The sequence below is a fragment of the Poecile atricapillus genome, chromosome Z (genome assembly GCF_030490865.1).
Source record: "Poecile atricapillus isolate bPoeAtr1 chromosome Z, bPoeAtr1.hap1, whole genome shotgun sequence".
Classification (NCBI taxonomy): domain Eukaryota; kingdom Metazoa; phylum Chordata; class Aves; order Passeriformes; family Paridae; genus Poecile; species Poecile atricapillus.
The window spans coordinates 112,428,369-112,440,997 of record NC_081289.1 but is presented as its reverse complement, the minus strand read 5'-3'; the positions used below and the strand labels follow the sequence as shown (position 1 = coordinate 112,440,997).

General features: G+C 36.7%; 1 protein-coding gene across 1 annotated transcript in view; it reads left to right on the top strand.

Moving 5' to 3' along the window:
* The window catches only part of ADAMTSL1 (ADAMTS like 1), a 183,332-nt gene that overhangs the window by 10,418 nt on the left and 160,285 nt on the right, over positions 1 to 12,629 (top strand). Inside the window, exon 2 of the mRNA XM_058827039.1 lies at positions 4,090 to 4,217. Coding sequence (XP_058683022.1) covers positions 4,090 to 4,217 — 128 coding nt within the window. The remainder of the gene's footprint in view (positions 1 to 4,089; positions 4,218 to 12,629) is intronic.

Genomic DNA, 12,629 nt, shown 5'->3' with positions numbered 1-12,629 from the left:
TCTGTGTGACACTGACAAATAGCTGGATTCTGTAGGGCTAGCACTGTTCCAAACATAATTTTAAATTCATTTCCAATATGGAACTAAGATTTCTTTTCTTGAGGTTGAACTTCTTTTACAGACCTCAGGACATGAACAGTGGTCTTGCTGCTCTTCATTTTTCTGCCTCTGTGCACCTACACACCTGTGTATACACACACATTTAAAAGGAAACTGGTTCTTATCAGGGATGCAGCTCCTAAATGTCCAGGTAGCTGTTGTGATTCAAGGATATGTTATACTCTTATTCCAGATAGTCTAAATGATTTCTGTGTACTGTATGCAGAAAGGGTAGGAAACACCATTGAATATAATGTGAATGCCTGACAATTCTTTAGTAAATTCAGAACTTACTATTAAACATTGAAGCTGGATCTTTTGAAGTATCAGATTGGACCTAGCTCTATTAGTCATATTTGATTATGTCAGATTACTTTTGTTTGTATTATGAAAAGTTCTTTGTTTGACCTGTACTTTAAAGCCTTTTTTTTTTTTTTTTTACTTCTGTAAGCATCTTCACCTGAGTACCCTATCTACTGACAGTGATTTCATTTTCCAAATATGATCCTTTTTTCTTTCTGGTCAAATAATACAAGGTGTTCTTCATGTTTCTCATTGGACAATTCTTGGGAGTCCTCTTGCCCGTTCCCACAGGAGCTGAGGTATGGGGTGGTAGATGCAGGATCACCATCAGATTAAGATGTTTATATTAAGATAGTAAGGGTTAAAGGAAAATCTGGTTTTGATTAGTGCTAGCAGATATATTTGTTTATTTAGGTCATCAGTTTAGGTCATTGTGTAAGGGTGACATTTCTGACTTGATACATTTGATGTCAGGGCCTCATGAGTTTTGTCTGGATAAAGCAATGGGTTTTTCCTGGGAAGCTCAGTCTGACATCCACCTAGAATGGACAGAAGGGAAAAGGAAGGTCTTCTGGTACCAGCAACAGGGCATAATGAGCCTTGATGACTGTTTCTGCATTTTGCTTCTTTGACATACACTAGCGTTTTGAGAACCACTAATATGGAGTACTTCCAGCAGAGGTAACAGACTTTTTCTGTGATTGAACCGTTACTTAAAGAAAGATTTAAGTGGTGACAGCTTTACTCTTTTCAGCTTTAAGGGCATATACTCCCCTCTACTTTTTTTTTTTTTTTCACCTTTTTTCTTCCTTCTCTTTACTCTTTATGACAGGAACTTCAGTGTTTTAAATAAGTATTTAAGAGTTCTTCCACTGCAGAACTCTTGGCTGCTACTTTAATGTAAGAACTTAAGTTTAGTTCATTTTGTCAAAAGTGGGTAGAAAATAACTACAAATATAATCTACTTTAGAAAAATCTATGCTAGACAATGAATTCTTAGCTAGTAATTGTATATATATCCTCTGAAGCTGGAATAAATCTGTAACAAACAGTTTTCTTCCAATTTGAAATGACTTTTTGGGTATTTCTAGAATTTCAAGCTCAGTCTTAAGCATGTAGCTCACAGGAAAGAAAACACTCTACTTTCTTTAACATTAAACATTGATGGCATTGAAATGAATTATGTTTATTCCACTTGTTAAAAGAGAGCTGGGAATATGTTCCAGGCTGAGATCACATGTTTGTTGGGAATATATAGGTCTTTAAGCAAATTTTGGAATGCAAATATTAGGCTCACAGATCTCCTCTGGGTTGGGTTAAAATTTATGTCAGAAAAACTTGGACCCGTAGAATGTGTATTTGTGCTATGCCTTATGATTTGGGGTTGGATAAGAGTACTTGGTTCATGTGAGTTTACCTTGCAACCATTCTAAGTTATGCCTTTGGGTTTTCAACCAGGGGTGAATGACCAGGTCATGCACCCATCTGCAGTTTGAAGATATCTTTTTTTCCTGTAAACTAGAAGCACAAACATTTTTATTTTAAGAGAATAAAATTTCAAATATTCATTTTCATTTTATAAAAATTATTCTTCAAAAAACAGGTAAAATAGCCTCAGTAAGTTGTCATGTCTTCTCCTATCTCAAATGTAAATCTGGATACTGAGTCACATGTAGTCGTGATCAGAATCTGATCACTTATGAAACCTTAATTTTTACATTTACCCTTGCAGTTGCTGTGTTAAATTTTTTTGTTGTTGTTTTTGTATTTTAATAAGGGTAAGATAAAATGAGCAGGCCCTGCGTTATATCTCACAGACTGAATTAATTTTCATTTTACTCATGAATAACAATATTCAAGGCTGGTATATTTCACCATATTTCATTACTACTAGTCTGCTTCACTGAAAGTAAAATTATTTCAGTGTTGAGTTATCACTGTGTCCCAAATAATCCCTTAGTGTTGCCAGCAACCAGGTGGTCCTAGTTGACAGCACAGCATCACCAGCCAGGCAAAGGAAGGGATTGTCCTACTCTGCTCTGCACTGGAGTGGTCTCAGCTTGAGTCCTGGGGCCCGTTTTTGGGTGCCATAACATAAGAAAGACATTAAACTACTAGGGAGTTCCAAAAGAGGACAGTAAAGACAGTGAAGGGCCTTGAAAGGAGGTTGCATGACACGCAGCTAAGGTCAGTTCAGCCTACAGGAGACTGACAGACCTCACTGAAGTTACAACTTCCTGTGAGGGGCAGAGGAGGGGCAGGCACTGCTCTCTTCTCTGTGGGGCCCAGTGACAGAACCTTAGGGAATGGACTGAAGCTGTGTCAGGAGGAGTTTTGGGATGGATATCAAGAAGTGGTTTTACTGGGAGGATAGCTGGACACTAACAGAGTCCCTGGGGACGTGGTCACAGCACCAGTCTGACAGATCTCAAGAAGTGTATGGACAGTGCTCCCAGATACATGGTGTGACATGTGTGATGCAGAGCCAAGAGTTGGACTCGATGATTCTGATGGGTACCTTCCAACTAGGTACCCACTATGGTGCTGTGGAAGGTAAAGCTGACAGCTGTAACATGGGCCAGAGATGATGCTTGCCAATGTTTCTCTATTTAAGCTGTACCTTTAAAGTCTTCCTCCTAGTGTTGTTTTGCCTTCTCATTAATTTCAAGTGCAGTTAGAAGTGCGACTCACCAGGTGCTGGCCCATAGCATAATTCAAGCTTTGAAGGAGAATACTGCCTATTTCCATCAGACACGGCCATTTTTTGCGCAACTTTTCATGATTAGTCAGTTTTTCCAGCAAAACCACATTGCACACTAGGGACAATACCTATCTAGATAAAATCATTTGTGTCCTTACAAATCTGTGTTTCTGCTGTGCATTTGCATGAATGAAAATGAAATGCTAGTACAGGTATGACTGCATTGTTTGAGGCAGGAAGTGCTGTATGTTTATGACTTAATCCTTGAAGAGCTGAGCGTTTCTGAATCCTTCAGTTCTGCTTCTCTATGAAGTTGTTGGAGCTCAGCCCCTGGCAGTAACAACAGCACCGTCTGCACCCGATGCTGGTAACTCCTGCTCTTCAGGGAATGTGCATTTTCTTTTTTAAGCTAAAAAACAGTAGGGTTGAAACAGTTGGGCAAAGTGTCCAGCAACTTTCATAGACCTTTACACAGAGAAGCAATGATAGTGCAAATTCCTTATGGTGAGTGAATGAAAGTAGTTCTATAGATTGCCTTTTTAGCACATTGATTCGCTATGTTCTGTTTCAGTTTTTCCTTAGTAGCATTTTGGAAGGTACCTTTCAACATGCCCTTTCATAGCTTCTAACACAGCAGCAAAATTTCACAGCACTCTGTCTAATGTCTATAATACTCCATTTCTTAATCAGAAAAAATCCTTTGTGTCACTGTTGTTCAAAGAGCTCTCTTATAGCAGCTTCACTAGCCTCAAACTGAGACAAACCAGGATATTCAAAAGATGAAAGTGAATTCATACACCATTCACTACTAAGGAACTGGTTGTCAACCAGTAGACATGCCAGAGAGGAGCAGATTTATTTAATTTATACAGTGCTTTAAATAATCAGGATGATATCCAGTAAAAAGAGAAGTTAAATTAGAACAGTAATTATGATGCCTAAATTCTTTTTCCTGATTTTTTCTTTGTCCTTTTCCCTCTCCTCAGAGCTCCAGAACAGCTCGCTCAGAGGAAGACCGAGACTCACTGTGGGATGCCTGGGGCTCATGGAGCGAATGCTCACGCACCTGTGGAGGAGGGGCTTCATATTCACTGCGACGCTGCCTGAGCAGCAAGTAAGTGGCTGAATGTTGTTTTTTTTTACTTTATTGATGGAAAAATTCAACCTATTCATATGTGTCAGACCATAAGAAGTAACCAGTGGAAGTCTTGACCTATGCTGAAATTTCCATCTCAATGTCAAAAAATTATGGTGGTGTTTTTTTGTTTTTTTTATTTGGGCAAGCAGCCAACATGCTTGATAAGGCAACACCCTTTAAAATATAGCAAGAACCCATGGAGACAAAAAAGTGGTCTGGACAGGTTGAAAGGCTGCCAGCTCCTGAAGCTGAAACTTCCATCTACTTTCAGCATTTCAGCAGTAAGAGTTGTCATGCATTTGTACGAGAATACAGATAATTCACTACATTTAGTACCCCACAGTCCTAGCCACACTGACTATGAAAGCAACACATTAATCAGATGTGGCATCCTGAACTATATAAAAGAGAGTAACGACTCTACAAAGGATACCTTACAAACCAAATTTCAGGTTGGAAGTCTTCAATACCAGCAAGGCCCCTCCCAGCTAACAGAAATAAAATGATCTGGTACAAAGGTGAATTGTGGGTACCCAGTCAGGCGTCTGAGATCTTATTCCTACCCAGTTACTAGCTTACAAGGGAAAATGAACAATTCATTTGGCTTTTTTTCCACTCTGTACTTTATGTAAGTTTTACCTACAAAATATTTCTAGTAAATATTATTTCTATCTACTTTAGAAAAAAAATCAGCTGCAATAAAAATGGTATATGTGATAAATATTAACAGATTTCTGATAAAGGATATGAAGGGAAACTCCAGACCCAAACTTTATGGCTTATTGCCATCTTTGATACCATATATATTGTAGGATAAAAAAATCTAATACAATTTTTCATCCTGCATACTTTCTTTCATATTTTTATTCTTGTGCTTATAAAACTGATGTTAATATAACAAACAGTGGCCATATAGTCCAAATAATTTCCTCTGTCTGACATTTTAGTATGTGATGTTGTTTAGTGAAGACCAGAAAGAAGTACAAGGCATCGAACCATAACACCAGAACAGGATTTTGTGTATTTTAGCTTTATCTGTGAACAGTCTCCTAGTATCCCCATTTATTGAACTGACTGTGTGCAAAAGTCTGCTGGAAGAAAAGCTAGGCAAAGGCATCTGTTGAAATAAGTGGAAAACCAGTACTTTGCTATTTCATTCCCATGGATAAGAAAAAAAAAAAATTTGTTTTAAAGGTGGGACCAGATTCTAACACCTTGTTAGTTTCATGGCCAGTTGTGATTCTGCATTCACCTCAAAATCTGAAATTTCAGAGACACAAACATAATTTTAATCACATTATGTAGTTTTCCATACTTAAATAAATAAGTGATCTTCAATATGTTGCTTTAATGTAAACATGATCCCAGACATATCAGGAGATCTGGAGCAGTAGGTGCTTTCTGTACTCCCTCAGAAACTGTTTCTGTAGGCTCTAGAAGGTGAATCTTGGAGTTCCACATAGTAGTAGTAGTTGTCATTCTGTAATATGTGAGTATAAACCATTTCATCTGGACTCTCTTTAACTCATGTGCTCTTCAGGTCAACCCTGAAGCTTCACCAGCGGAACAGGGAATAACCTCGATAATCACATTGACTTGGGTTTCATACACTACTTTACCTTGTTTCCCTTCAGGACACAAGCAGTGCTTCCTGCCTTAAGAAACCAACCTCAGACTATGACCCATTCAGGCATGGAAACCTCCAATTTCCAAGATAGGAAGTGGGGAGTTAATTATGTGTGGATTTTGGTAGCCAGTTGCTACCATCATAAATATCATAAATAGTAAAATCATAAATAGTAACATTTGTCCTGGAATTAGCACTCTATCAAATGTGTGATAGTTTCTAATTTTTCTTGGTCTATATGCAATTGTTAATTAAGTACAGGGTTTAAATGATTAATTTTTCTGCTAAGCATGCATTTTAAGCTGCTATGTCAGAGAGGGAACAGATAAACTCATCTAAGGTTTCCAAATAAGCCTGCTCACATGAGTACTTCAAAGCTGACAAGGCTTGTCCAAAATGTCCATCTCTGTGGGACAATTTCTTGGTCAGTACAGTTTATCTCATGTATTTGTTATGCGTAATTTCACTGCACCTTGAAGGCAATATTAGATTCTTCTGGCAAATGAAAACTGACAAGACATTTAGAACAAATTGGGACAAATTAATCCTAAACATTGCTCATCCTAGGAGGAATGTTTATTATGCCTTGTATCTTTTAGTTCTGTAGGAGGTGACTTTCAGAGCATTGTATGAATAGAGAGAGCCTAGTGCATCTGCTTTGAAGAAATAGAAAGGCTAATTGCCCATTCCTAAACACCATTAATATACATAGCTAAATAAAAGAAACCAGCTTTCTTTCCAGCTTTTATTTACCAAAGTTATGCTTGTGCTTGTGTTGTTTGTTTTGGGAACATGTTTTGCATTAGGCCTTCACAGCTGTGATGAAAGAATGGAAAGTGTTAGTGAAAAATTCTGTATTATTGTGTTTTAAATAGCAAAAATTTCAGGGTAGTGCCTGTTTAGCAGTAAATTTCATTAGAAAAACTGGTTCTGATTATGCTAAGGTCATTATGATAATGATATAAATACAAATGCCAGTCACACAAGCAGAAAGGGGTTGTCAACCCAAATCAGTTTTATGTCCTGGTGGTATCCCATGCTGACAGCAATCACTGGATCACTCCAAGGGCAGAATAAACTACCAGGAAAATAGTGTTATTAATTAGAGTATCAAAACTCAAAGGATGACACTTTTCATGCTCTTTGTTTGCAATAACTCTTTACAACTTCTGATACTGTTCTTATTTACGTAAAAAGACAGACGCCTTTTAAATGTTGCTGTGTTTTGGCTCTAATCACTTGAAAGTGAACCTCCCAGACTAATTATATGTATTTTTGTTGTCATTGATTTTATTGTTGTTTGTTTTTTTTAATGAACTGCCATGCAACACTACTCATGAAAACTTGAATTGAGGAGAACCATAGACCACTCCTATTTTTCTATAGGGCCAAACTACCAACATTTGAGCTGCTATAGGGAACAAAGATTTATTATCTATTGGCTGCTTTGGATACAGAGATTATGGAAATACAGATAGAGAGGCACTGCAATATGGACTTTGCCCTTTTGCTTGGAGTCCAACTCTTATTTGTTGCAGTCTGTTGATTGTGCAGCACTGCTGGCATTTGTCATCTAGAATAGTGATTGATAATAACTCAAATACATTTCATCCAGGTATTAATAAGTGTCGATATTGCTTCAAACAAACTCAAACAAAGTAATAATAAATTAGAATTAGATATCTTAGTTAGATATCCAAAATTAATGTGCATTTATTTCCTGTACTGGTATATAGTTTCAAATTTTAAAAGAAATTCTAAATTCTCTTATTCACTTGTTTACCCATGTTGATCTAAAAATATACTGTGTTTTCTGGAATTGTACTTTACATATTGATGAATAACACAATAACAATGATATCATTTTGCTCTCTCTAGGCTTTGCAAGAAGATAATTCTGATTCTTTTTTCAATCAGCTTCCAAATTCACTATCACTTTCTTTTAAAGTTAGGCTGCATGTAGCAGAAGATAAGCATGTCTGAAAGATTTCCAAACTATTTTTGCTCATAGTAGATATGTAATCTATTCTTTAAACTGCTTAGAAACTCTCCATGTTTGTCTGTGGCTTCTGTTTATGAAAAAACATGAAGCAGAGAGTAGTTTGTGTACAGCAGAGTGCTGAGCTAGTTATGGGGGCCCAAGGTTACTGAATCTAAGCTAAAGGGACAAAATTTGAGATCATCACCCTTACCTCTAGGAAATACTGTGTAAACTTCTGAATAGAGTGGAGTTTTTCCACCATTTAGCGAGGGGTTTGTGTTCAGTAGCAGAAGAAAGTCAGCATTAACATTTTCCTAACAGTATAAAAGTATAAAAGTGCCTGAGATTTAAAAAAAACCAAACAAACCAAAAGCCAACAATAGGACAAAACAAAGAAAAGCACACAAAAAATAAAAATTAAATTTAAAAGAAAAAAGATGGAACAAACTTGAAAGAGTTAATCCCAGCATTGTTCATCTGCGCTTCATACTGTCTGTGTCACTTATTGGAACATATTTTTCTCTGCTTTTCAAACACCTCCCTTTCTTTCTTCACCTGATGACTGCCTTTTGGTAATGCAAGTGAACCACAAGTATGAAATAGCTTTTCTGTTAGCTCAGCCTGCTAAATTAACTGAAGTGATTCACTTGTTTGGTTGTTTGGCCATTACCAGTGCATTTTGACAAGTGAAAACAATAGATCTACATAAATGACTCATAGCTTTATTGTCATTTGACTTGGTTCATAAATAAATTAGATTTTTTTTCATTAAGGAGTAATATATTCTAATTTTGATCACACATATTTTTGGTTTACAAATCAAACATCAAATGGTTTCTGTTTGCCAGACAGTGATGGAATAGATGCCTGTTATTCATGTTAGTTTGAAGTTAAATAAGAGAAGAAGAAACTGTTAATAACATTTCTGACTGACATGAAAAAAGGAAACATCAAATACTTCATATTTGGAAAAATATTGTTTTATGTTTCATCTGTATACAACTTTGGTACCAAAATATTGGGTACTGTTGCTGCTTCACTGCTGAATTTAGAATGTAGTCCCAGCAAGTGTTTGTGACCCTTATTTTCAGGCCGCATTCAGAGTCATCTGTCTCAAGGGCTTTGATTCCCAGAGATTCTGAAGTTTTTCACATCTAACACTGATAAAAGTTCCTTTAAACTTTCTGAGTGAAAATTACAGTGATTCAGTTATGTAGGCTGGAGGTTGCTTCTTTACCAAAGAGCAGCTAACATGATTACTGTAATTATTGTGTAATCATATAAATGCAGCCTGCTCTATCCTGGCTGTATTAAATCAGCCAGATTAGGCTTTTTTAAACATTTATGAAATGTTCCGATAGTGCCAAAATTATCAATTTAAATACTGTGGAGTTTTTTGACTTTGAGAATAAGCCTTTTTCTAGATTAAGGGCTGAAAAAAAAAAGAGTAAAATAGTTGTGCACAAATGCTACCAAAGTTGTTGAATACATCCCCAAAAATAAATGGCATTCTGTTGAAGCATACCACATCACTCATAAAGAGTACAGTCAATGTCATAAGATTCTTAGGTGATCTGCACTATGAAATTATTTAGGAGGATGTTTCTCATTACCTTGTTTAAAACTGTATCTGTATACTAGTGTAGTATATTGCTTTCTTCAAAGACCTTCAGGATGCCTGAATTGCTGGGTTTTTTCTGCCACTGTTGAGACTTCTAGATGGTTTACTCATCCTCCATGATATAGTGTATGATTCCAAATAGCTGGAAGAAAATTTTAGTTTCTATAGTTTGTAGGTGCTTCTAGTTAAGTCTGTGTCACCTAGCAGCATTTTAAAAAGGAATTTATTATTGTATTTACTCTGCAATTAGTGAAATCTGTAATTATGAGAAGTTTAAAACCATTTTCTGGTTTCAGTTGATGGAGAAACTTTTCCAAAGTTTTGAGAGAGATTACAGCTATAATTCTTTTGAATGCCAGAAGCAGCAAGCAACGTACCTGAATCAACATGTCAGCAGTACAAGAAGCTGCAAATTTCACACAATATAAATCAGCATTGTAGTCTGTGGAGTGACTGCTGGTGGTCTTCAGAAAACCAGTTAGATATATTGTGCTGGCTGTCCTAATTTCCAGCTTCAGTGCCTCACTGAATTATCAAAAATTATAGAAAATTATTTCCTAGTGTTGTTTTCCTATGTAATCCCTTGCTAGACCAGACACAGAGATGTTATGTATTGGTGTTTTGGTGAAAAACTGGTGTGTAGCAGAATGAACAATACTCAGCACTGTACTTGCAGGTGGATGATGGATATGGTGTACCTAAATGCATCTCTCTGACGAGAAGTAGCCTACCAAACAAAAATGTCTGTAAAGCCCTCATTCAGATAATATACTGTTCATATGTCTAGGTTTGTTGGAAAAGCTCTCAGCTATTCGTAAGTCTTTCAGTAAATCTGTTCCTGGACTTAAATTTTAAAAAAAATTACATCAGTCAGGCCTTTGTGGAGTTTTAGTAAGCCTTAATTCATGTAAGAAACTTAAAATGTGATATCTAAAGACACAAGCGCTAGATTGTACATGTGAAATTTCAGTGGGCATGGGCTAACACACATGATCTAAATGTTGGTGTGAACTTCCTCAGAATGGAGAACTTGCAATCCTGTTCAGAACATTTGGTTTATAAAGACCAGCTGCAAAAACCTGGGTCCTGCTCCAGTTTCTAGAATGTTCAGATTTGGGTTGTTAGTACTTTTGAGCCTGCATTATGTTCCATATGGTATATTTTTGACACAGCAGAGCAGGTGAGATTTTATATTGTAGTTCTTTCCACTTGGGTTGTGAAGAGACCTCTCATCCATCCTTGTTTTGATGAAAGGCTTTTTTTAAATTTTTTTTTCTTTTCTGCCTTTCTTGCATACTGAAAAACATTCACAACTGTAATTGCTTTCTGCATATCTGCAATACATGTTATATGTGCAAATCTAAAGTTAAAGTCACTTCTTAAAATATTCATAAAAAAATAAAAAATACTGCAGTGATGAAAATATATGTGAGAACAACTGCTGAAAATAAACAGTATCCTGAAAGCATTCTGACAGGTTTTCTTTGTATTTTCCATTTTTTTCTTAAATTGGATCTTCTTTATTTTAAGTGCATTAGCCAGTCATACTTTTCTGAGTTTACGAAGTGTTATTTAATTAAAGCTGTTACTTAGAAAACAGCAATCAGTGACTTGGAATGAGACAAAGAAAGCCTTGGAAATAAAAATTTACCAGAGGGATATTGTACAAACTCTATCAAAAGCTTTCCTAAATTCTAGTAAAAATACATCTACTAGTGAATGAGATAGCTGGCCTTGTTATATAAGAAAATTTAGTTAAACACTACTTTCCCCTTGTGAATCCATCTCTAACCTTCACATTCCCAGGCTTTCTTCATAGGAATGGTGTTTCACCCCACAAATTATTTTTGTGACCTGGATCTGCTTGCACAGCTCAGGTTCTGTCTGCTGCTAGGGACAAAGACCTGAACACAACATTCCAGATGAGATCTCATGGAGGGAGAGAATCATCTCCCTTGACCTGGTGGTCGTACTTCCCTTTATGCAGTCCAGGATAAAATTTGCTTTCTGGACTGCAAGTGCACATTGTCAGCTCATGTTTAATTTTTCATCCACCAGTATCCCCAAGTCCTTCTCTGCTCTTGGTCAATTCATGACTCAGTCTGTATTAATAGTGGAGATTGCTGCCATGTAGGATCTTGTGCTTGGCCTTGCTGACCTTCATGAGGTGCACGAGGCCATTGATGCTAAGTATAATAACATCATTTACATCAGAATTATTGATTGCCTAATAACAACCTTAAGGTTGTGAAAAACGTTTTTTATGACAAAAGTTGGCCTTTTGTGGCCCCTGATCAGTACACATGTTTTTATTTGCCTTGTTGGTTTTCTGCATGTAGTGACTGAAGTTGGCATTTTGCTTCCTGGTTGTTTATTTTTTTTGACCGCAGAAGAATATTCATATGATCTGTAACTAAACTTGCCAGGGAAATTTGGCTTGTGCATCCATGCCCACTTTTCTTGTCTCAAAGTTAACTATTTATGTAACTCTTATGATATTTCACATTTCAACACGCAGGAACTTGTAGGACACAGTCTTCTAAACACAGAGAATGCAAGATTTCTACAGATGCATGGCAAAACATACCAGTGCATCTCAACAACCCACCATGGCAGGCAAAGTGCTTGTGAACAGAAGGATATGGAAAAATATTTTTAAATATTTGCAAATTATTGACAATTGAATGATTTAGACATGAGTTCAGCAGACTCAACCAAATAGTTTCAGAAAGTGAATTCCTTAAAGTGAATGCAGTCCCATTGCATCTTTCTTGTTCATAACATCTTGGTGTTGCTTCTCAGTTCCTTTACAGGATAAGGGGTATGCTGGAATACTAAAAGAGACTTACTGTTTCTCAGAGAAGCACAAACACAGAAATTATACTGAAGATGACAGGAAGTCATAATACTGTGCCAGATTTGGGAAGGAGGTGAGAGCAACAGTGTGAAGAAAGGGAGATGCAAGATGGTGTTATCCCCACATGTGAGCCTGGCTTCATGCCACAGCCTGCCTAAGATCTCTTGGGAAAAGACAGACCCACAGCATACTTATCTCGCAAGTACTTTGCAGAATCCAGAATCTCTCTCAGAAAAGTGGCTATCAAGGGCTGTGAAAATAAAGCACATAGAGATTATTCAACATTGCATCAACTTCTAAAC